Here is a 24,760-nt window from a genome sequence, read left to right on the forward strand (position 1 = left end):
TGCGTAAATTACAGTGATTATCTAGACTCTGCCATTCAAGGAAAGGGGGGGGGGGGGCATGTTCAGGTTCAGGTTGTTGAGGCAAGGATGTATGTGTGGGTGGTGCCAGACTACCAAACCGCAGTTTTAAAAGAAAGAGCCCAATCGTTCCCCCTGACTTTTAAAAGACAGCGTTTAAAAGACAAGATGACACAGTGATAGAGGAAAAACAGCCTGGGCCAAGGATATTGATGGTGAAAGCTGCAGATGCTTGAGAGGACATCTTTAAAAAACAGGACATTTAATAGGAAAAGATGGAAAAGACAGACTGGCTGCAAGATCAGATCTTAAAGAGGACAAAAACAGAGACAGCACTGCTGGAACAATTAAACTAAGTCTGCAATGATGCTTGTGATCTATTTTGGCCGTGTCACCAATATGATCCCCCCCACCCCCTCCCTTTTTCTTTCTTTACTCTGAGCACATACTCATAGAGTGACATCCATGAAACAGATGAAGAAGAGATCTGGATCAATTTAAGAAGGGAACATAAATGATGTAGGCCATATTTATGAGCAGGGCTGGTGACTGGGATCCTATCTCAGAAAAGTTGGAAGGCTGGCCATAAAATGTTTTATTGCTGGCATGCAACTGAATTGGAAATGGGGAGTGGAGGGAGCAATGAGAGGTGAAGTCCCCCGATACCCGGGTCTGGCCTTAAGACGGCCACTCGCATCAGCTATGGCAAGAGGGTGCTACTTCAACAAGAAACACTCTGACAGCTTTGAGAAGTAGCTCCACTTAGGCTCATAAAAGGAATATGGTGCTTATCCTAATTAGACTGTAGAGTGTGTGCATGTGTGTGTTTGTTCATATGCTGAATGAGTAAATTAAAGAGGCTGCTTTAGCAAGGAGTGAACATCTGAAACATGCGAGTACGAGAGTCTGAAAAAAAAGTGTATGTTTGCATGTGCGTGCCACTCTGTGATGTCGGACCAAAGAAGTCATAACATAGAAAAACAGTTAATTACTTTAAACCTATTCCCAGGTGTACAGCACCACTTTAACTGCATGCACTGAAAACTCTATTGCACGATGTCATAGAAATAATGCTTTCATGGGCGCTTGGTGACCACATCAAAAATGTCCTAATGATCGTTGGTTTGCTAACCTTTGCTCTGCTTCTGGCTCCCTTAGCAACATCGCAAACACACACACACACACACACACACACACACACACAAAACCGACTTACCTGTGCAGCAACATCTATGGAGAAGAAGTATAATTAGAAACAGTATCATTTTGACTCAACGCCTCAAAAGCGTCTTCAACACCCCCACTCCCCAGTTTTCTCCACTTACTTCTTCTTGCTGATCCACTTCCTCGACCTTTGCCTCTTTCACTTTCTCTAAACACCAGGTGATTACAGTCTGCCTCTTATACCGCCTTCTGTAACAGTGGCTGATTAACTTTCTTTCTCACTGCCGGCATATCCAAAGACATAATAAATAACCCGATGCAAAAATGAAAAGCTATTTCCCTTCCAGCACAACCATGTTGCAGCCTTGGCTTGAATCTTTTGTATGAGGCAGATGCGGAGCGGGATAAGGAAACACACTTGTTTGGACAAACACACATAAATGCACCAGCAGCACCAGCACTCACCTTCTTACCAGTTTACATCAGAAACATCCATCAAATCAGAGAGCCGGGCCTGTTTTCCCTCCCTGCGCTGCCCATCTTCTCTGTCTACAATGGACTGAATCAAAGTCTTTTTCTCTCTTTGTGTCCTCTGTGGACACATGACTGTCAGCAGCTCGCATAGGTTCAGGCTTTGTAGTTGGCTGTGAGGAAGAGCCTGAGTTGGTTTCAAAGGAGTCAAACTGGGACATAGGGTTTAAAGAATAGACTCGAATAAACAAGTGAGAGGATGCTGTATGTTGCAAAGACACGAATATGTGCTAATGAGAGGTATATTTGATTGAAAACAGCCAGTATCGGGGAGCGCAGACAGCGTGGAAACCCAGAGAGAAACATTTGTATTCAGGATTGTTGAGCGGGTCTGAGGGGAGAGAAGATGAGTTCTAATCAACACGACTGTGGTGTAGGCTACCTGCCTCACATTCCTTGCCTCCCACTCAACTAAGCACTCTGCTTACCCTAGATCCAGTCCACATCAAAGAGCCCTCATTACAGAAGCGATCACACTTGCAGGGAAAGAGTCAGGGTGCGAGAGCAAGAGAGCACAGAGGGAGGGAGGGGAGGGAGGACAGGAGGGCCAAGGAAGAGCAACAACGCTCAGAAGAAGCAGAAGTATCATGCACAATAAAAAATCAATTCCAGCTGCGTTTTTCTTCAGCTGGCAAGACCTTGGGAAAGCACAACAAACAGTTGCTGAGAACAATGTGCAAAAAAAAACAAAACAGCTTGAAAAATCTTATTCAAGCATAAAAGAAAGTACGTGAAGGCCAAGAAGATTAATTTTAATAAATCCAGAGTCCAGTCAGCGCAGTCAAATAGCATAAATTCAAAGTCAAGCTCCAGCTCCTCTTGGCTTTTGTTTTTCCTTTTGAAAGTGGGCCAGAGAGAGTTCCCCTTTCCCCCCACGGCCACCCAGGCATGATGCTTGTACTTGTGGGAGAACATTGTGTCAGTTGGTTAGGTCAGGCGACTCCACGACTGGCGCTTGAGGTCAGACGTAGGTTTATTTTTCTAGGCAGGCCCCTGCCAAAAAACATCCTCTGCAGTATCCTCAATATTCTCCAGGTGCTCACCAGACAGGGAATGCCAGCAGCACCGGAGGTGACTGCTTCTTTCGTTCAGCTTGTAAAGAGCCTTTTATTTCGGTTTTACAAATTGACCATTTTGGTTGCAAGCTCACGCGTGGATTAGCAATACAGAAATTTGTCGCTGACATTTCTTTTCGGGGCTCACTCGACCACCCAGGGGACTTCATGCACTGATACATTTAAAACCCTTTAAAGCAACCCCTCAGAGTTTCAACCTTTGTCATTTATTTGACCTATGGAAGCAATTCAGGAAGTGTAAACTTTCACTCAGAATAAAATATTGCAGAGGCTACACAAAAATTCAAAAAATACCCCCGTATCATTCTGTCCAATCCTTTTAGCACCAACAACATGCTAAAGTCTGCAGTTATTATACAGAAAACAGCTGCTGTTATGTATTGTAGATAGAAAGGGAATAAGCATCTTGCTAAAGCAAGCCTTAGGAGGAAAAAAACTGCTCATACTTAAACATTCAGCTGCCCCCAGCCCAATTTCCAGATTCTGGTTGGGGGGAGGAGGGGGACTCAAAGAGTCACCACAGTACTTTGTGTAAGGCCACAGTTTGAAGCTCAGTCTTTGCCTTGTTTTGGTGCCACAAAGTCGTGAATAATGAATCTGAACGCACGCAAAAGCTGGCAAACGAGTCCGAGGACAAATTGTTTCAGTGTTTTGTTTTCAACTGCACTCATAATCTCATGACATGTTGCCAAAGGTTTTTTAATGACTTCATAATGGTGCGTGCGTAAAGGCCCATTATTCATCTAATTTGGAGAATTTCATAAAGAGATGGCAACGTAACCCTTCTATTTTCTGCACATTAACCTGTTGCACTTTATTATTATTATTATTTTAGCTCAAAGTGGTTTTTGTGCGTTTGGGTATTTCTTTTTTTGTGTCGTTATCATTTTTGGAAACATATTGCATGCACTGGCACTCTTAGATATGCTTAAAGAAAATACCTGCAAATTATCAAATTATATGGCATGTTTTCTTTTTAATTCCCATTTTTATTTAATCTTTATTTAAAAGTTATAAAGTGATAATAATTTGTTTCCTGAGGGAAAAAAATATTATTTTACAGCTTTTTACTTTTACTGCATGGAGATGAGCTTGTTTATGACAGAAGACTGAGCAAAAATCGATGATGAGCTGAAACATAACAACCCCTTATATTTGGAACACAGATGCTAAAGAACGTGTAAAATGGAACAATAATAATAACTGGAATAGTTTTATCATCCTCAATGAAATGGTACGAAGGACATGTGGAATAATCATAACTGTCTTATATAAAAATGAATCATACAATAAATTTATATCCAACAGAGGAGTCCCTCATCCTTGACTTTATGATTTCTTCCAGTAACTCAGATACGCAATTATAGTATCAGTTTTTTAGAAGTGAATACATCTTTGACAATTTTCTCTTTATCACAGAGTAAAATCCTTTGACCCTCGTACTTATGTATTGGGTCTTTTATCTGTTTAGTCATCAATTTCCATTCAAGCAGACTGTGAGAGTCACTTCGTCTTTCCCACTAATTAAATTCTTTGCATCTTCCAGTGGCTTATTTACTGTAAAGTTTCTCCACAGATCTGATCTCAAATAGCCTTTGTTTTAAATCTCTCACTTGAGGCAATAAACCAAAAGAGATAAAACCTGTTCCTTTGAAGTGTGCGTTAGCCTTGTTAAATAACTGATGCTTCTTAACGGCAAACCTTGAAAAGAATCACAGAGGTTTGCTGCAAAAGCTCAGATAAAGACTATCCTTAGAGTGAATATTCTACTGCTGTTAGGACCATTTTTCACATCATTTTTAACACGCCTCAAACATTTTTAAAGGCACAACTATCATGAGCCATGATTGTCCTTTATATTTTTTTAGCATCCATACCAATAACATGAGGAGAAAAGTGAGTCAACCAAAACGAAAACTGGTCTGAGAAATAAAGAGCTTTGTGTTATTTCTGTTTGACCACAAGATGGTGTCACTCCTTCCACTTTCCAAGCCATTTCTTCTTCATTTGAAACAATTATCATGGTCAGTCATTGTTTGTGTACTCGTGAATCAGTCTTGAGCGAGTTGTGATGTATATTTTGCTTCCCTTCCTTTTATAAGAACCCTTATTTAGCCAGAAGACAACACTTGAACATTGAGTCTCTGCTAGGAAAACAATCAATTTAAATGAACTTTACCAATTCTTCCAGGAAAAGTGGTCAAATATTCAGTCAGAATTATGAAAGTAGCGTGTGGATAGTCTTTGGGGCATTTTAGTTTGAGAATATGCTTCACTTTTGATTCAATAGTCTTCTCCATTTCTAAAACAAAAGGCAGAGAGTCCTGGGTAGTTATCCCCTTGTGGGGTTTGCCCCTTTAGAGATGGTCCCGAGGGCCACTGACCCACTATGTGACCCAATGTGTGAAAAAAAAAAAAATGGGTGGGTTGTCACCATCACTTTGAGACTTTCACCCAAATTATGATGTGACCTATTGAGGTCATCTGAGTCGTGGTATGAATTGAAGCACCTGGAAAGCGATCCCTGGTTGTGGTAAAGACCCACACCTTTTTTTCACACAAGTACCCATATGATGATTCACATGATCAATAGAGGGTCAAGGACCCTCAGGACCACCTCCAAAGGTGACAAACCCCATTAGGGTTAAATACCTGGGACTCTACATCTTTTGTTTTAGAACAAAGAAGACTCTTGGATGAGAGGTGAAATGTCTTCACAAATCTAAAGAAGTCCAGTTGCCTTCTTTTTTCAATCTCCTAAGACTTAACAGATTAGAAAAAGTGCTTGTGTGAACGGGTGCAATTGGGTGAATAAATTAGTTGTATAAAGCACTTTGAGTGCTCAGATAGAGTAGAAAAGCTTTATATAAGAACCAGTCCATTTACCATTTACTACCATGAACTGGATGACTGAGAACCTATGCAGACAAGCTTGTTGATGGCTATCCATTTAGTAAATACTAAATGTTGAATATTATTTTGCAGCACGTAAGATCGACAGTGCACAGTGTGCTTTGAGGTAGCAGCCAAAAAAAAAAAAAAGGTGTAGTTTATGTCTGTGAGCACCCGTGTGTACACCTGTGAGCATGAGCGCGCTTGTATTCAAAAGGTTCCTTCATGTAACGATGTGCTAGAGGGTGTGGGGAGCCATTGCCCCGTCCTCCAGGGCAGGAAGCAGGTATGGAGGAGATCCAGGCTCCAGACATCCAGAGACCCTCAGAGCACAAGAGACCAATGAAGACCAATGGCAACCGTGCCACTCTCCCGGAAAGAGCTGAGGAGAGCCCCAGATAACTCTATACCCCAGGTCTAGGTACCCTTGCCCCTAGAGGGGAAAACTGCACCCAGCCTTATGGAAATTTCAGCCACCCACCGCAGACCATGACAGTACTGGTCTGACTTGGGAAACATGAAAAACTAGGTGAATCCGTAGACTGGGAGGAACCTTGAGATTCACAGCAGAGGGCGAAATGACCGAGTGGATGACATACGGCCCAATAAACCGAGGAGCCAGCTTGCGGGAGGAAACCTTAAGGGGAATATCTTTAGCCGATAGCCACACCTTCTGCCCTGGAGTGTACTGAGGAGCTGGTGATCGTAGACAATCCGCATAGTGGCGGTGGTGGGCAGCAGCCTTCTTCAGTGCCTCCTGAGTCCGAGTCCAGACGTGGGGGCAGCGCTGGAGATGGTGCTGGACGGAAGGCACAGCCAAATCAGCCTCTTCCTCAAGGAATAGGGGAGGCTGATAGCCTAGGGACACTTCAAATGGAGAGAGACCAGTGGATGCAGAAATATGTGAATTGTGCGCATACTCTAACCATGGGAGATGTGCTGACCAGGTAGCCGGGTTAAGGGAAACCACGCAGCAGAGCATGGATTCTAGTTCTTGGTTGAGTCTCTCAGTCTGTCCATTGGTTTGAGGGTGGTAACCAGAACTGAGGTTGGCTTGTGCACCTAGGGCTGAGCAGAAAGATTTCCAAATCTGGGATGGAAATTGAAGTCCCCTGTCAGAAGTGACCTCGGCAGGAATTCCGTGGAGTTTGAAGACGTGGTCAATCATCAGTCTTGCAGTTTCCGTGGCAGTGGGTAGTTTTTCCAGGGCAATGAAGTGAGCTGCTTTAGTCGATCACAGAGAGTATTACTGTTTTACCTGCTGACCTAGGCAGTCCAGTGACAAAGTCCAGGGAAATGTGGGACCAAGGATGGGAAGGTACGGCTAGAGGTTGTAGAAGACCGGAGGGTCGCTGATTTCGGGTCTTGTTCCTGGCCCACATGTCACAGGCAGAGACGTATTCCCGCACATCACGCTCCAGAGTTGCCCACCAGAAGTGACAACATAGTAGTGCGATGGTGCGGCTGATTCCAGGATGGCCGGAAAACCTGGAGGTATGTGCCCACTTAATTACAGCCGAACGGGCTGCTGCGGAAACAAAGCAGCGACCTGGAGGACCTGTGCCAGGGTCTGGCTCGTCCTGTAATGCTCGCTGGATGGATTCCTCTATGACCCAGGATGAAGACGCCACGCGGCAGGAGGTAGGAAGCACAGGAGCTGGTTCAGTGGGTTCAGCGTCTGGGTCGTAAAGACGAGACAGGGCATTGGCCTTGGTGTTCTTGGAACTTGGACGGAAAGAGATGGCAAACTTGAAGCGATCAAAGAACAGAGACCAACGGGCCTGGCGGGCGTTTAGACACTTGGCAGTTTTGAGATAAGTAAGGTTTTTATGATCTGTGAAGATGGTGAATGGGTGTTCAGCTCCTTCCAATAGGTGACGCCACTCTTCCAGGGCTAACTTAATAGCCAGCAACTCTCTGTCTCCTACATCATAGTTGCGTTCAGCTGATGAGAGTCGACGCGAAAAAAAGCGCATGGGTGTAACTTGCCCTTGGGTCCTGAATGCTGTGAGAGGACAGCTCCGACGCCAACATCGGACACGTCAACCTCCAGAACGAATGGCTTGGAGTGGTCTGGGTGACACAACACTGGAGCTGAGGTAAATAGTCATTTGAGTCTACTGAATGCTGCCTCAGATTCAGGTGCCCAGATGAACTGTCTTTTGGTGGATGTGAGTGTAGTGAGAGTGGCTACCTGGCTGTAGTTGTGAATAAGCCTCAAGTAGAAATTGGCGAAGCCAAGGAAATGTTGTAGGTGCTTGCATGACGTGGGCGTGGGCCACTCCAGAATGGGCTGGATCAGTCTTCACCTGCCCCAATGCAAGTATATAGCCAAGAAAGGTGACGGATTGTGCATGAAACTCACATTTCTCGGCTTTGACATAAAGTCTGTTTTCCAGGAGGCGTTGGAGGACTGCTCGGATGTGGACATGGTGTTCCTGGGGGGTTTTGGAGAAAATGAGTATGTCATCAAGATAAACCGGTTCAGGAAATCACGGAACACATCGTTGACCAGGTTCTGAAAGACAGCGGGGGCATTGGATAACCCAAACAGCATGACCAAATACTCAAAATGACCTAGGGGCGTATTGAAAGCCGTTTTCCATTCGTCCCCCTCCCTAATGCGGACCAGATCCAGTTTGATGAATATGGTGGCTCCATGGAGGGGTTCAAAGGCTGAACTGATAAGGGGTAATGGATATTTGTTTTTAATGGTGATTTCATTTAACCCTCTGTAGTCAATGCATGGACAGAGTGATTTATCCTTCTTTTTCACTCGTGGATATACTTTTCCATGGACTCTCTTTCGGGTCTGGAGATGTTGAATAGCCGGCTAGAGGGAAGCGGAGCACCAGGTAGAAGGTCGATAGCACAGTCATAAGGTCTGTGAGGTGGCAATGACTTCTTGGAGGTCATGATACTCGGGTGGGATGAGGGTGAGGTCGACGGGATCTGTTTCTGAGGTGTTAGTGTCAGGGGAACCTGGCGGTAGGGTGGACATGAGGCAGTGGGCTAGACAAAAAAAGGCTCCAACTAGCGATTTTACTCCCAGACCAGTCTATGTGAGGGTTGAGTTTCTTTAGCCAGGGGTAGCCTAAGATGAGTGGTGAATCAGGCGACGAGAAGGTGAACAAAGTAATGGCTTCACGGTGGTTTCCAGAGGTGACAAGGGTTACGGGGCCGGCCTGATGGGTTATCCGAGAGAATATTTGATTGTTCAATGCAGTAACAGGGATGGGAGGATTGAGTGTTTTGAGTGGCAACTGAAGGCGTCTAGCAAGAGCTAAATCAATTAAATTTTGCTCTGCTCCAGAATCAACGAGAGCGTGGAGAGGGTGAGAAACCTGATCTAGACAAAGGGTGACTGGTAGAATTAACTGGGGTTTGGAACTGAAAGAGTTCCAAGTTCTGTATCCCCGAAATTACCAGCAGGCGGAGCTTTTTGGCCAAACCAGGCACTGTGCTAACCTATGCTCCACTGAGCCACAGTAAAAACATGCACTCGACCGAAGCCGTCGCTCTCTTTCCTCTGGTGTGAGACGAGATCGGCTGATTTGCATAGGCTGAAGCTTAGCCACCAGATATGCTACCCGAGCTGAATCACTAGCAAAAGAACGGGGAGAATGTGTGAATGCGAGAGAACATTCTAGTAGAAAGGAAGTACTTCTCTTCTCCCTTCTCCCTTCTCCCCGGAGTAAGGCTCGGGTTCTGGGAATGCAGCATCGTGGAAAACTGAGCCTGAAGGAGTGGCCTGAGCTGGGGAAGACTGGGGAGGTTCTGCCACGGGTGCAGGAGACGCCGAGGACGGGTAGGGAGTTGTGGAAAGAGCTGACTAAATTTCCTGCAGGGAAGCTAAGATCTTAGCCTGAGTCTCGCCTATGGCTTGGCACCGGGTGTCGAGGGCCTGCAACGCTTGCTCATGAGCCCCTAAAATGGCTCCCTGCTTGGAGACTGCTGCACGTACTGGGTCTGCTGAGTCCATTTTCTGGCCAGTTCGTGCTGTCACGGGACCGAGTGGTCTGTACTGAACAGGACTCAGGTGCAGAAACCCAGAGCAGAGACAGCAGATGGTGTAACAATAATTTATTAGGCTTAAGCGCTAGAAACATAGCAAGGACAAAAAACAACCAGACGTGAAGTTTGACGTGGCGTGGCCTGGGAAACGTGGCTAGGGCGAGGGAACGGGGCCTCAGATACAGAGTGGAGCTGAGCAGGGAACAGTCACACTGAAGAGAGAAGACAGTGGAGTTATGGAGGTAGTGGAGGTAGCTCTGAAGTGGTAAGTTGTAAGTATAGCAATTCTTACTTGCAGTAGGGGACACAGAGTGTTGAGAGGGGGGTGATGAGAATCCAGGGAGCTGAGTGGCGTGGCAAGGCTGACCTGAGATGCGGGGTCTTCAGATGGAGTGTGATGGCAGGAGGGCAGGCAGGTGAGGCACAGAGTGATTTTCAAAATGATTGCTTGGTATGCTGAGTCCGGAGGTGGAGCGTGAGCCAAGGTGAATCCAGCAAATGGGTTGATGACGAACTGGCAGTGAATGAACATCAACGTGTGGCTTAATTCCCTCTGGCTTGATTGCCTGCAATAGGCTCCAGGTGTGCAGGAGCTGGAGGAGGTGGCCCTGCCCAGGGACGGATCCCAGGTAGGTTCAGGAGCCTTATGGAAATTCCAGCCACCCACCACAGACCATGACAGACCCAGGTAGTGTTACCCTCTTCCCTGGGGTGGAGAGAAGCAGACCGCTCCCGATTCCGCAGCAGCAGGGAGGCCCCACATTCCAGACCCCAATCGGACAGCCAACTCCTCCTCCCAGCCCCCCCCCCCCCCCCCCCCACCAAACATTTCCCACTTTTAGTAGGAGAACTGGAGTACTACACACCTACAGTATATTGTGTTTTTCAGTGTAGAATTTCCTCGCCCTTCTCATCTTGCCTCAGTACTTGTTAAATTTGGTTCCTGGATAAAAGGATTTAAAAGACTTTCCAACAGGTTAATGTACATATTCAGCTCTCAATATTGCCTATTGTATACATTTAGTGCTTATTTGTTAATGGTATACTTTAAAGTACACCAAAGAAGCTGTTTCTATGTATTCTATGTATGTATTTGCTAATTCGATCTGATATGTAATCAACATTTAAAGGACCGGGGAATTTTTAGCCACAGCCCAACTGAAAATAGTGTGAAGTTAAATGGGGCAAATTCATTTCCAGCTTTCCTGTACTCATTTTGGAAAACCTTCACTGCGTTTTATGTTATTGGCTCTCTTTCATCTGCGGTATTCATTTGAGTTATTGTTGGAAACTTGTGCCTATAAAAGCTAAATTTCAGGTGATTAGAAATGTTAAATACTAACTAATTTGAGGTTGAAAATTACATAATAAGAAGTTGTTTTTAGGAGTCTCTAGAATCTGTTTTATTTTCTTTAGTTTATGATTAAGCTAATTTGACTTGGGTCATGCAGTTCATGGATCATAATTTCTGCTAGTTGTTACTGTAAGTAAAAACAGTTTCAGTTTGGGGGCTCATTTCACAGTATTTTTTAGCATTTATAATTTTATTTTATTTATATTATTTTCTTTAAATATCTTGCTTTTGTCTATATTTTCCATAATAAAAAAAACTAATAATAAAAAATATGTGCAAAAGTTCTTTGACCGGGCTGAACTTCAGAGCCGTGAGGCATCATATGTGTAGTGGAAAGAACATCATTTCAGTAGTAAACAAGGTAAATCACATAATTAAAACTAGCCCACGCTAAAGCATGTGGCATCATCAAAGATCAGGACTGAGATTGTTTTCGTGTATGTGCATCCGCGCATTTGTGTCACAGCCACAGACATGATGATGAGAGCATGTCTGGGGGCCATGCATCTGTCAACATTTTCCATCTGCCAGTCCGACTCTAGCTGCCTGCAATTAACCCCTTACAAAAACCACAGCTGGCTTTACTGGCAAAGCAGTCATGCATGGTACAAATATTTCAGGGTTTTTTTTTCTTATAGCGTCACCAGGGTCTGACAATGGCAGATTATTCATAGTTTATATAAGTGTAAACATTGAAGACAATGGAACATTATTTTTAGATTATTCACATTTCTATATTTTTTCTTGTTTTTTTTCCACAAGAAATCCTTGTGAAAATATGTTACACAGTCTGCTGCTCCAACTCCTTTCCGTCGGGCGGCGATAATGCGCCACTAGTTTGGTTTTCCTGCCGTCAGTAGGAAAAAAATACACGAACATAAGCAGGGGGAACGCGGTAGTTTCTAGAACAAGTGTTTCCTGTCGACGGTATTTGGTGTGAGGACGCTGTTGGCTGATTCGCGCTATAACAACAATAAGTTTTGCTGTTTGGGGGCTTTATTGTGGACACAGTGATGGCTGTACCAGGTGGGAATTATATTTCAAATGTGTAACTTACTTATCTTCGCAGTTTCTGTTGTATTATTCATGTAGTTTTCACTGGAATGGTAAGAGCTGACAGGGTAACTAAGGCATTGGTAACGCAAAGTGGGGCTTACGTTTACGTTAGCTTAACGTATTTTAAGAACACAAACCCTTTGAAGTGAAGTCTGTGCAATGACTAACCCAGCGAGAAACTTGGCTACGTTTAGCACACGGGGCTACATTACGGTTGATGCACAGAATAGCGTAAAGCACAGTACTTGTAAATGTCGAGATACTCCATATAAACACTAATGGATTCGATTTTAGTACTTTTTGTTATGATTAGCTCTTGTAAGTAGCATTAGGCTTATCTCCTTTTTGGTTGAGTAGAGAGAGTAAAATAATAATAATAATAATAGCAATATATCACACAACATATACACTCAATTAGTAACTTTATTAGATACATATGTTACCCTTGTTGCCTTTTAAAGTAAATAATCAAGCAGCTAATTACGTAGCAATAACCTGGTGCATTTAGTCAGGTCGACATGGTTAAGGTGAGCTGCTGAAATTCAAACCGAAGATCAGAATGAGGGGAAATGTGAATTTGAGTCTGCTGTGGTTGTTAGTGTCAGATGAGCTGGTCAAAGTATTTAAACTCAGTAAACTCACACTAAACAATCTATGGGGTTTTGAATGGACTGAAAAAGAGCTCATATCCAGTGAGTGGCAGTTCTGTGAGCAAAAATGCTTTATTAATGCCAGAGGTTAGAGGAGAATGGCCAGATGGTCTGGAGCTGATGGGAAAGCAACAGCTATTCAATCAAGGTTTGCAGGAGAGTATCTCTGAACGCACATGTGAACGTACATGTTGAACCTTGATGCAGATGAGCCCAGAGCACAAAACTGGACAATAGCTGATTTGAAAAAAATGTTGCCTGGTCTGATGTCACTTCAGCTGTCAGACGGTAGGAATAAAATTTGGCATAATCAACTTGAAAACATGGATCCATACTGCCCTGTATCAACAGTGCAGACTGGTTATGGTAGTGTCATGGTGTGGGCGATATTTCTTTGGTACACTTTGGGCCCCTTTATAATGCAACAGCCTACCTGAATATAATTTCTAACCATATCCACCCCTTGATGACCACAGTGTGCCCGCCTCCTGATAGCTGCTTCCAGCAGGAGAATGCACTACAACACTCAAATCATCTCAACCTAGTCTCTTGAAGATGAAAATGAGTTGACTGTTTTCAGATGGCCTCCATAGTCAGCTGATCTCAATCCAGTAGGGCTCCATAGGGAGATTCACGGCACAAATGTTCAGCCGACAAGTCTGCAATAACTGTGTGATGCTATCATGTCGATCTGGACCAAAACCACTGAGGAATGTTTGCAGCACCTTGTTGAAGCTTTGCCATACAGAATTAAGACAGGTCTGAAGGCACAACGCAGTCCAGCCCTCCACTGGCAAAGTGTACTTAATAAAGTAGCTGTGAGTGTATACCTACTGTATGTTTTGGGTGCTTAAAAAGCATAGTAGCGGGTGATTCTTTATCACCCTTTCACCACTTTATATAGAGCTCAACCAGTATGTTCATTTTATAAAGGCATATGTATTTAATTAGAAGTTTACATAATAATGTGAATTTGAATGCATACTTGCATGAAAATCATTAAAAAGCTCTTAACGATCTTACAGGACCTAATAAGGACAACATCAGAGCTGGGTGCAAGAAATGCGGCTATCGTAAGTAAAATTAAACCAACACGTTTTATTACAAGCTTCAGAGATGTGTGGATGTCATACTGTTGTACTTGTACCCCCAATATTTACTCAGTGAAAATAGACTTTATAGAGTTAGGACGGAGTCTGTTTTATGGTGCCTCTTACCCAGCCTTTGAGCCAGATTTATTTTGGAAATAAATTGTAATTATGTTATTTATTTATTTTTGACTTATTCGCATGTCCTCTTATGAGTTTCAAGGTTGAGGTTCAGAGATGTTAATAAAAAGTGTCCTCACCGCTCTTTACCGCTCTCTCTGACTTTCATCTTTCAGCGGGCCATTTAACATTTGAGTGCCGAAATTTTGTTAAAGTGGACCCTCTTAAGGACATTGTTCTGGATGTGAGCAGCACTAGCAGCGAGGAGAGTGAAGATGATGAACCTCAGGTTCAACGCAGCGAGAAGCGAAGCGGCCAGCATCGAAAAGGTCAGAACTGATGCACCTGCCCTTGTTTTCTGTAAGCTTTTAAAATATGCAATTATTTACTGCAAGGCAATTTGCAATAAATACAGCAGTTTTACATAATTCAGCATCCAATCAACATCAATACAAGCTGGAGCCTAAATAAAATCAAAAGTTTGGATTTTTGCAATTGGACAGCAGTTATTTTATTAGCTTTTTATTTGTATTTATTTATTTTTGATGAGGCCTCTTAGTTATGAGATTAAAGGTGCTGCTTTTGCATGGTAGGTTCCCATGACAGCGATGATGATAGAAAAAGAAGACGAAAACGGAAGAAGAGCAAAGACAGAAAGTCAAGAAAGAGGTAACCTAAATATTTTTCTGATGTCCCAGTCTACTTGTTTGCACATGTTTAATGTTCATATTATATGAGTTGATGTATTAAGATAGAGCTATGAGAGTGTTGTAACACACTTGTACTCCACTGCTGTCATCCTTGTATTTATTGTGCCTGAGTATTTACTTGCACTACTTGCATAAGTCAGACTCGGTATATATTTATTACCTTTGAAGTTTATTTGCCCGCTTTTCTGAAATGAAAGTGTGTTTACCTTCATAGATAAACTGAGTTGTTTGATTTGTTTTTGTCTTTTAATACTTTTCGTATTTACTTAGATCTGATTCATCATCGAGCGACGAGGAGGAGCTTTCAAAAAAGAAAAAGAAGCGCAGCAGGTCGCGCTCTTCCTCTGATGAGGAGCGTAGAAAGAAGAAAAAGAAAATAAAAAGCCAAAAGAAGAAAAGCAAAAAGAACAAAAAAGAGCACGGGAAGCATCACAAAAAAAGACAGAAGAAAAGGAAACACGAGTCTTCTTCCTCTTCCAGCTCAAGTGACTCCTCAGAAAGTGACTGAACCAAGTAACTTTGCAGCTTTTGGATGTCCAACATATTTATTCTGCAGCCCATAAAAAGTAGTATTTAGTGGCAGTCATAAATAAGGCACCTCATCTTGTTGTATATAGGTGTTTCATTAGCGAGACGAGGAATTAAAATGTGAATTTGTGTTCTGTGGTGCCACCCAATGACACCTTATGCAAATTTAACAAACCTCACCCACGTTTTTTTGACGTGTTCAGGAAAACATGCACAAAACTAAGGATCATCCCCTGCTGTAGTTTCTCTTTGTTTTTTCAGGCTTTATGCAATGTCACAAGTGTCATTTGTGATGTTTAAATGTATAGCTGTAGTCAGAAATCGTTACAGTAATGGAAGCTTTTAAGTCCAATCAAGAAACTTCAAATAGAGTTACTTTACAATCATTTTACTGTCTTACTGTAATGTGATTGTCAGATTTGTTTTACTCATCCACCTCTTACTGAAAACCATCTGTATTTTAGAAGAGTTTCACATCACAAATATCAATTTTGCATACTTTACCCTACCTATTGATAGAGCTTCATTTCATATTCACCATTTACTTCTTCTGTTGTAATAAAATTTTATATTCGTATCAGTTTATGTGGAACTGTTTCCTGTTTTTGAAAAATGTCTTCTTTCGATATGACATGATTATGATGCTCACAAGAGATACAAGCCTTTTGCAGCTTGATTTTATTTTTTTAATCAAAAACAAAGAGGGTACAGTACAGTCTTGTGGCAGGTAGAGGGCAGCAACATGCCTAAAATGTGAAATAAGCCAGCTGAATTGCCAAAGCAGGGACGGTGATCAGTAATCTTTAAGATGTAAACTTTGACGCTGATATTTTGTTCTTAGTTTGGCAGGCTGCTTAATATCAAAATGTGAGAATTTTTCAGGAATAATTGTGAGTAATAAAACAAAAATGCGAATGGATAAAAGGAAATTATATGAAACGAAGGTGACAAATGACTTCTTCAATCTGACAAACGAGCATAGAGGGTTAAACAGATCACGCTTCATAATTGTGTTTTGAAATTTCAGAAAGTGAGCCGAATCACCTCAAGTTACTGGCATCATGTCTTCTGATGGTGTCAAGTGGATCCAGGCAAAAGGACTTGCTGACTCTTGCTTGATTTGCCAAATAATCCTGAAGTAGCTGAGTAACAACACTCCTTGGCAGGGCTCCTCAGTGCAACAGGCACCCGTGTCAGTCTCGCTCTGATGCGGTAAATGTTTAGAACACGGGTGTCAAACTCAGTTTACGTCGTGGGCCACATGCAGCCACCTTTGATCTCAAGTTTAAGTAAACATTTAATCCCTGAGAACTTCGTGTTTTATATATCACACATATGATATAAGAAAAATAGCAAGTTTGTCACAGTTTTTCTAAAGAAATGCTGCCCGCTGTGAAGAAGGAATTCAGTCAGCATGACTCTTTGGACTTAAACTGTAAGAATTAGTGTATAAAACAGCAAGTGTTCTTATAAGTCATTTCCCAGACAGTCCTGTAATTATAAAACTGAAAGTTTTTATTAATTCAGAGAAACCCCCCTTTTTTCAACTGTAGTGCCAAAACTGAAAATTTTATAGCCCGTAGTGAAAAAAAGGAACTTTAGTGCCAGTTATCAGTTACTTAATTGCTTTGGTGTAGTATGAAGGGCCATGGGGGTCTTTATCAGTAAAAAAAAAAAAAAGCTGTAAAAATCATGATCTCCTTCACTTGCTCTAAATTCCATCCAGTGGACTTAGTCTTTGTCGAGCAGATTCTTATTTTTTACACACATTGTTTAGAGGGCATTTGATAAAGAAAGGGTGTCCCTATTTATATCGCAGTCTTTCCTCTCACAAGAATAACTATTATGTGCCCTCAGGAGGACAAACTGTCAGCATGATGGCTGGGGCTCTCTGCAGACCCTGTTATGGCTCTAGCACCATCGGCCTTCATGCCATTGTTCTTCTTCCAGGGTGTCAATAAGATATGAGGGAGTACAAACACCCACAGAACCTTGGTTTATCTGGGCTGTGTGACAAGTGTTTATAAATAGGCCATTAATTTCATCTTGCCATGGGGGAAAACGGGGGGTGGGGGGAGTTTTTAAACATCTGTAACATCCTGTCAGCTACGTGCATGGCTACCGATCAGAGCCTGATGTTATGATCAGACATATCCCGACTTTATCTCTCTTTTTTTTATAGATCTCGAGAGCCATTTTCCCCTCCTTAATAAAAACAAAACAGCCAAATGATGTTCAGATGCCGCTAACAACTAAGTGAAGACAGACGAGCAATCAGTGGAGAATTTATGGAAATTCGGGGTTGCCATGTTTGATTCCCGAGGGGGGCATCTGAGATAATGGATTTGCAGTTTAATACATGGCACAGGCTCACTGTGTGTCTTGCATATGCTCGGAAAATCAACAGACAAATAGCTGGTAATGTGTTCAGGAGCTACAGAATGCAAGCTGACATGATTATTATAGTAATGCCCACGGTCCTTAGAATAATACTAATAAAATCAAGTTGCGCGTGTAGGAAACACTCAGTTGTGACACCTGAATATTGCTCGTGTTCTCTTGAAGGTGCTTTGACAAAAGAAACTTCGAGAGTGTGAAACTTCATGATTGCACAGATGGCAAGAGGACAACTTGATACCGAGGAGCAAATAAAGTTTAAGGAGTGCTGCTGTGTGCAGCGGCATGGCACAAACCATATGCTGTTTGTATAAGACTACAACGAGGCTTTCCTATTTTCTTCAGCTCATTGGTTTTTAGTGAGCCTGTCTGGCTGTAGGAATGCAGAGAGCAAATGGGACTGCGCTAAGCCATTTAAATGAAAATGAGATGGTCAAAGTCATCTTTTGGAGAGTTTAGCTGCAGTGGAACAATCGTTCAGCACCCCTCGTGTAAATATCTTTGAGGCATTGATCTCGAACTTTAATGCGAATCCATCTTCTGAATGGCTGGCCTGAATGATTGCAGCGGTAGAAAATGATCTCTCATTAACATAAGATGTGTTTCTCAATTTGTTTGTATAACTTTTGCAGCTCAGTTTCAGACCTCTTTGGGCGACCTCGAAGCACGCACTGATGCCTGTTTTTATCCATTTTGGGGGGATTTGAGCTTACGTGTGCTTTTTTTCCAGCAACGCCCTCAAGGAATGGCCAAGTGCAACCACGGGCTGCTAATGAAGTCAGTAGAGGTGGTGAAGCCATCCAAAAATCGATAGCATCTATCTGTCAGACTGACACTAGCGTGATAAGGATAGATACTTTGGTTCTATCCTCTAATTTCAGTACTTGTACCTACTTGACACAACTCAGGTTGACTTGAATCAGTTTTTTTGGGTTCTTCTCTGGGTTATAGTACCTGGTACCAGGTACCTACTTTGGTGGGAGCTCAAACATTGATGTCAACAGACTCCATGCCACTGATTGGCCAGGGAGTGATGTCACTGGAGAGTGACTTCTTCACAAGAATCAGACCCGCCAGTTTTGAAACTGGGCAACGAGGCAAATGGCTACACACCAACCTCCACCGTGGTCCAGTAACAGGATGCAGATGTTTACAACTGGATATAGCATTGCCTACATAACCACCATTGTTTCCCTGTGTTTTTTGTTGCATACGAATGACTTCACTGGACTTTCAGGTCAGGTTGCTATACTTACCCCGCCCACAATTAGGTGGTACTCAGCTGTAATTGAAAACAACAGAAACAAGTACAGTACAGTGGTGTTAAGATGAGTTTGGGCCGATTAGGTGCTTGCAGAAAACAGGCATATGTAGCACACTGAATGATTTTAAATAAATTGTGTTTTTTGAAAATGAAAAAACATACCTCCAATATGCATAGTTAAAAATGTCTGAACCTTTGTGTGTTCACTGTCATGTCTACTTTAGCACATTTGAACAACAGAAGCTGACTCGACATGCTTTAGAGACAGGCACATTAACATCCCACGTGTCCAGAAAAGGTCCGGTTAAAAAAATACATGAAAAGCTGAAAGCTGTGTATTGTTGCATTATTGTATTGGCAGTTTGGAGCTCTGTATTTACTTGGTATCTGATCGATGACAACGTTTGCAGTAGTGCACTGGACTAGGGGCTGACTTAAAGGCGTTGCAATGGCATACCCTATGCTATTCAGCCTGGAAATTAAAACATGCAACCCTTTGGTTATGAGTATGCCTCTCTTAACCTTATGATCACCACCCCTTCACAGCAAAGCATAATATCTTCCCAGGAATAAAATTAAAATCCCTTATGCTGCACTTTGGTGGGAGCAGCCCAAACTGAGAGATGGCACCGGTTTCGCATCTGTAACCACTGTTGAAATATTATTTCAGAGGCAAGCCGTCCCCGCATCTTGGAGCACAGCGCTTGAAAAATGCATCACGGCCAATGGACAAGTTGGAAGCTATATATTTGCTACCAATTTAGTTCCTGCATCTTAGATTTCGTTCCCTTCTTCCTCTCCTGGCCCCAAAAACCAGTAGTAAATGACCTCTAGGATAAATAGACAGCAGGCTACATGACCCCAGCCATCAAAAACTAAAGGTTGTAATAAATACTACATAGTTTTACAGGAAGCGTGTTCGACATTTTCCCAAAAACCTGCAGGGAGAGAAAACGAGCAGGCAAACGGGGTGAGTCCCTGTTCACCGCTCTCTCTTTGGTCAAAACTTTTTCTTTTCCTGAGGTCTGTTATTACCGGCCTAGTTCCTGGGTTCCCATTCAGAGTGGAGCTTGTTCATATAAACCTTGAGGTTTTGAGGCATCGCTGGACTGACTGGGTGGCTTTCACCAGGGAATTAACACTGGGTCACATTGGATCATGACCAGTAGGCTCTCTGCAGCTAACCTGTGTTGGATGAGGTTGCCTGTGGAGGTGGTGGTGGTGGTGGTGATGGTGAGGACAAGTTTCCTGGCTCTGGAATATGGGTCAGTCAGATCATGGATGTGTACGCCCTGATCCTTTAAGCCGTGGATCCTTCTGATCTTTCTCTACTCACTGCATTACTTCTGCATCATTTTATTTCAGCATGGTTTTCCACATTAGTCCTGGTGACATCGGGAATCTTCTAATACTTGTAGCCTTAACATGTCCTCTTAGTATTATATTTGTGAAATAAAGAGACTTCCTTTAACACAAATTATATTTTTAATAGCTTTCTTTTGATTTCTCTCAGATCTTTCCATGCAGTGAGCTTGCTAAAATGCCGAGCTGGAATCAAAACATCTATGAACGCACGTCACCAAATTACCTGCAGTTAAATACAGAAAAAAATTGAGATTAAATGGTCTTTACCTTCATTTTGATCAAATATTTCTTCTCCTGGTTTCATCATGTCAGAGAGAAAAAAGAAAAACTGGCTGCATTTTTACCCTGTAGCGTTACTCTGGCTAGATGTTTCTTACAAAATTGATAATAAGCGATTATCAGCTATTTGAGACACCCTCAAACCTCTTCCTCCAAGATGTGTGATCTTTTATACCAGCATGTGCCTTCCAGCCACTATAAGGTCCTAGTACGTATCATTTATTGCCATTTTAAAATCCAGCTTGATAAAGAAAGGGGATATGGCATTTGAAGTAGGGCTGTGGAATAGCCTTCATGAGGAGGTCAGGGCTACAAAGTTCACATTTTAGAAGTATTTTTTTTTAACTTATATCTTCCTTGTGTTCCATAATGTGAGGTTTTATTTAAATGAAAATTTTATTGTTGTTATCTTCAAAGACTCTCTCTCTTAAAATCTTTAACTTCTCCCTTTTAAGGAACAGGCAGGAAATACACATCACCCTCTCTCTGTTTTCTTTTTCTCTTTTCTTCTTTATTTGATGCATTGCATGTGTCCCAAAAAATGGTCCAGAAGGTGGCAGGAGCAGCACCCCAGACATCTTACCAACAGGAAAGAAAATGGCAAGAGACCCTTCAGCTTCAGCACCACAGCACAGATCCTTTCCTCTGTACTACTCGAATGACGATAGACGTTTTTTACACATCCCCGACATCAGACACATGTGGCTTTTTCAAACACCAGTGACATGGTGTCATCTCTGTGTTGGGCACATCTGCTCACTTTTACATTGGTTTTAGTGTTCTTTCCACTGCACATTTATATGGAAAGTCTTGTGCGCCTTTGTTCTGTTCTGTGGGGGGTTTCTGTCCATTTGTTTGAAAGAGCTGTCAAACAAGGCCAGAGGGGCACATGATGGCTTGAACATCATCAGGATGGTTATTCTTAGTTCTGGTACATTGTCACTGTACATCATAGTAGGAAAAAAGAACTCTGACACACACGTCATCTCTTTTCTTTCTTTCTTTTTGTTTTTTCTTTCTTTCTTGTTTCAAATGTCCTTTAAGTCATTTAGTCTTGGATGCAAGGATGTGAAGTTTACAAAGAAAGCATCATTTTAAGCACATTCCAGTATGTTTAGTATTCTCGGAAAATTAGGATCTATTTTTGTTTCGTTTAAGGCAAATTCCAAGTTCACATACTCGCCTGAAAGTTTTACTGGTTAAACTGGAGCAACTACAGGGTTCGGTGCCTTGCTTGTTGGCATCTCAACTGTGGTTTTTGAGCGTACAGAGCATCTTACTCATTTTCCCCTGACAGTTTCCCAGCTGGTACAGGGATACAAACCAGAAACCCACTTGTCACAATGGTTTCTCTTTGCATCTCAAGAGCAGCTAGAGATTAAGTGGCCCGGCTGAAGACATCTCAACAACTGGTTCTTTAAAGTATACACATAAACTGTGCAAACCCACAGCAAGTAGATGTGCTGTATATGTAAATCTAATTTGCATTGTAGCTAGCCTTAGGCTTGCATTGAAATAAATGTTTTAAGTTGTTTGAGGGGAATACATGTTAAAAAACAGTGTGAGAATCTTTAAATCCCATTTTATAATAATACCTTTTGATGGTATTAATGTCTGTCATGAAATTTGTTAGCCTTGTGCAGTCTTACCATTTATTTTGTACAAGAGCAATACTCAAAAATGGGGACAGAAAAGGTAAAAGACTCACCATTTACTTCAAAATAGAGAGCCTTATGAAATCTGCACTATGTGAAGTACTGTTTTAATGTCAGCTTTCTCTGCTCTTCCACGACTGTACCAAATTGTCTCTTCTAAAGTGTTGTATCTGGCCCATAAACTGCAAAAAGTTCCCAAGGCAAAATTAGCAGACTCTATAATTGTCTACAGTAAGTGGCTGGGTGTGTGTATGTGTTTGTAAAATTGGAAAAGAGAAAAGGAGGAGATGGCAAAGGGAGAAAAGGGGAAGCTTATTAGACGGTGGGGGAAATTAAATCCTGCGTGGGTGTAGTTTTAGTGTGGGGTTGTTTGCTAATGTCTTATTCAAACAGTCATTTATTCATTCAGGCCTGTGATGTGCTTAGCTTTGTAATTCTGAACATCAATAGCTTAATATATGGGCAATTAGAAGACAAATTCTGGGTTAATCACTTTTTTTTTCTTCGCATAATGCAAGAGCAGCTCTGTTGGAATATTCTTGTGATTCACAGAGAGAGCTGGTTTTATCTTCAACTTCAATGGGATTCTTCTATCAACAGTTTCTTGGGAAAATGGGCACTTTTAGAGAGAATCACAATTTGAACCTGGAGGTGTCTCACAATGAGTCCCACCGCCTGAGGAAAGTGGTTCCTCGTTTCATTGTTGTGGGCAGTCCCAAACTCATTTGCATTTATGTCAAAGGGTTGAATATTTACACTCACTAAACATTTTATTTGGTGCTTCTTGCTAGTACCTGGTTAGATTCCCCCTTTGCCCTTTGTTATTCATGGGATAGATTTGACAAGGTGCTGGAAACAGTTCTCTGAGATTTTGGTCGATAAGCACCACACTTTGCTGCAGATCCACGATGTGACTCTTTCATTTCACCACATGCCAAAGATGCTCTATTGACTGTGGAGCTCATTTGAGTACACTGACATGTTCAAGATACCAGTTTAAGATGATCTGAGAGCTTTTTGACATGCTGCATTTTCCTACTAGAAGCAGCTATCAGGAGAGGGTAAATGGACTGGTTCTTATATAGTGCCTTTCAACATGCCTCATTGACTTAAAGCACTTTTTTTTCTACACCTAAGTTTAGAAGGTGTATCTAACATTCACACACATCCAGGCTCTGATAAACACATCAGGGAGCAGGATTCAGGACACTCTGGCAGCTGGAGCAAAGTGTAGCAACATATGTCGTGCACTCAGAGATACTCTTCTGCATGCCTGGTTTGTAACAAGTGGTTATTTAGGTTAGTGTTGCTTGATGCAGTCTGGCCATTCTCCTCTGACAACCAGATCTTTTTCCCCAGACAATTTCAGCACATCATCTTGACAAACTGATGGATACATTAACACAGAGGACAGCACTTCACATCAAACAAGAGCTCTATTTCTTACTTGATACTGCCAATGAGACAGCGAAAAAGACCCAATATTTTAAGCAGCTAGCTGTAGCTGAAAGACTAGAAAAACATTATTTACTTCACTGTGTTTCTGCCCTGTTTGTGTTTATGCACTTCAGGTTCATCTGGGATTAAAGCGTTTAATTCATTAAACTGGCAGCTGGGCCATTAGGGGCCCCTACTAGATGCACAACTATGCTTTCGAACTTGCTTCCTGGTGGGTGAAAAAACAGCATTTTGTTGTTGGTGGAGGAGAGGGAAGCTGAGGGAGTGGTCATTGCACTTTTACCCTTTAGAACGGCAAGTACGAGTTCTCTTATTTGGTGCTCATATTAGCAGGATAAAGTGAAAAAAAAAAAAAAAAATCACAGCTGCAAAAATAAAACAGATTTCTGATCTTACACAGCTATGTTTAAGATTTGGAGAGGTTTGGGGAAACATTGGTTTCGGTTAAAATAACTACTTGGGTAAGGTTTGGGAAACATCTACAGTATGTTTAAGTAATTGAACTTTGTTAAGGTCAGGGGACCATTGTTGTCATGGTTACAAAAATAACCACATGGTTAAGGTTAGGGTACATAAATTAGGTTAAAATTGAGTCTGATATTTTGTTGACCCTTCCAACCGCTTTGTGGCTGTGTAAAAACTATACTCTATTTCCTCTTTTCTTACAACCAAGAGTCACGAGTCCTGCAGCCATCCGACATCAGCATTTAAATTAGACTAATTCAGTAAAAGTGTATTGCCATTGTGTGACATTGTGGCTCTCAGGGCGAGGACTTCTCTGTTGAAAGCTTATGCAAGGCCTTGATCGAGGCTTTTGATCAAAGAAATGCAAAGCTGGAAGACTGAATACAGCCCACTGATTGTGTCCAGTACTTGTGTCGCCCACTAGAGAGAATTGCCATTTTTCATTCATGACTTCAAATGGACCTGTTGTAACAACTGGTAAGGAGCATAACCACAGAGATGGTGGTAACCAGAGATGTTTTCTCAGTAATTCCCTTTGGATCTGGGCAAAACCATGTCTGACGTGCATGAGAAAAGCAGGCCGCTGCAGCAGTGAAAAGAGGAAACGGAAAGTGAGAGAGACAGAGATAATAACAAGGGTTGAGAGAAGAAAGCATAAACATCTCTACCTACAAAG

The 24,760-nt window shown here is 42.2% G+C and overlaps 1 protein-coding gene across 1 annotated transcript; it reads left to right on the plus strand.

Annotated features, from left to right (window-relative positions):
* The first annotated feature begins 11,959 nt into the window (after window positions 1-11,959).
* On the plus strand, window positions 11,960-15,786 carry srek1ip1 (SREK1-interacting protein 1). Its single transcript, XM_006791989.3, has 5 exons — window positions 11,960-12,075; window positions 13,781-13,828; window positions 14,140-14,292; window positions 14,557-14,632; window positions 14,944-15,786. Exons 1-5 carry the CDS (start codon window positions 12,063-12,065, stop codon window positions 15,179-15,181), a joined length of 528 nt encoding a protein of 175 aa, XP_006792052.2. The 5' UTR covers window positions 11,960-12,062; the 3' UTR covers window positions 15,182-15,786.
* The last annotated feature ends 8,974 nt before the right edge of the window (window positions 15,787-24,760 follow it).

The sequence above is a fragment of the Neolamprologus brichardi genome, chromosome 15 (genome assembly GCF_056152115.1).
Source record: "Neolamprologus brichardi isolate AB-2024 chromosome 15, ASM5615211v1, whole genome shotgun sequence".
Lineage (NCBI taxonomy): Eukaryota > Metazoa > Chordata > Actinopteri > Cichliformes > Cichlidae > Neolamprologus > Neolamprologus brichardi.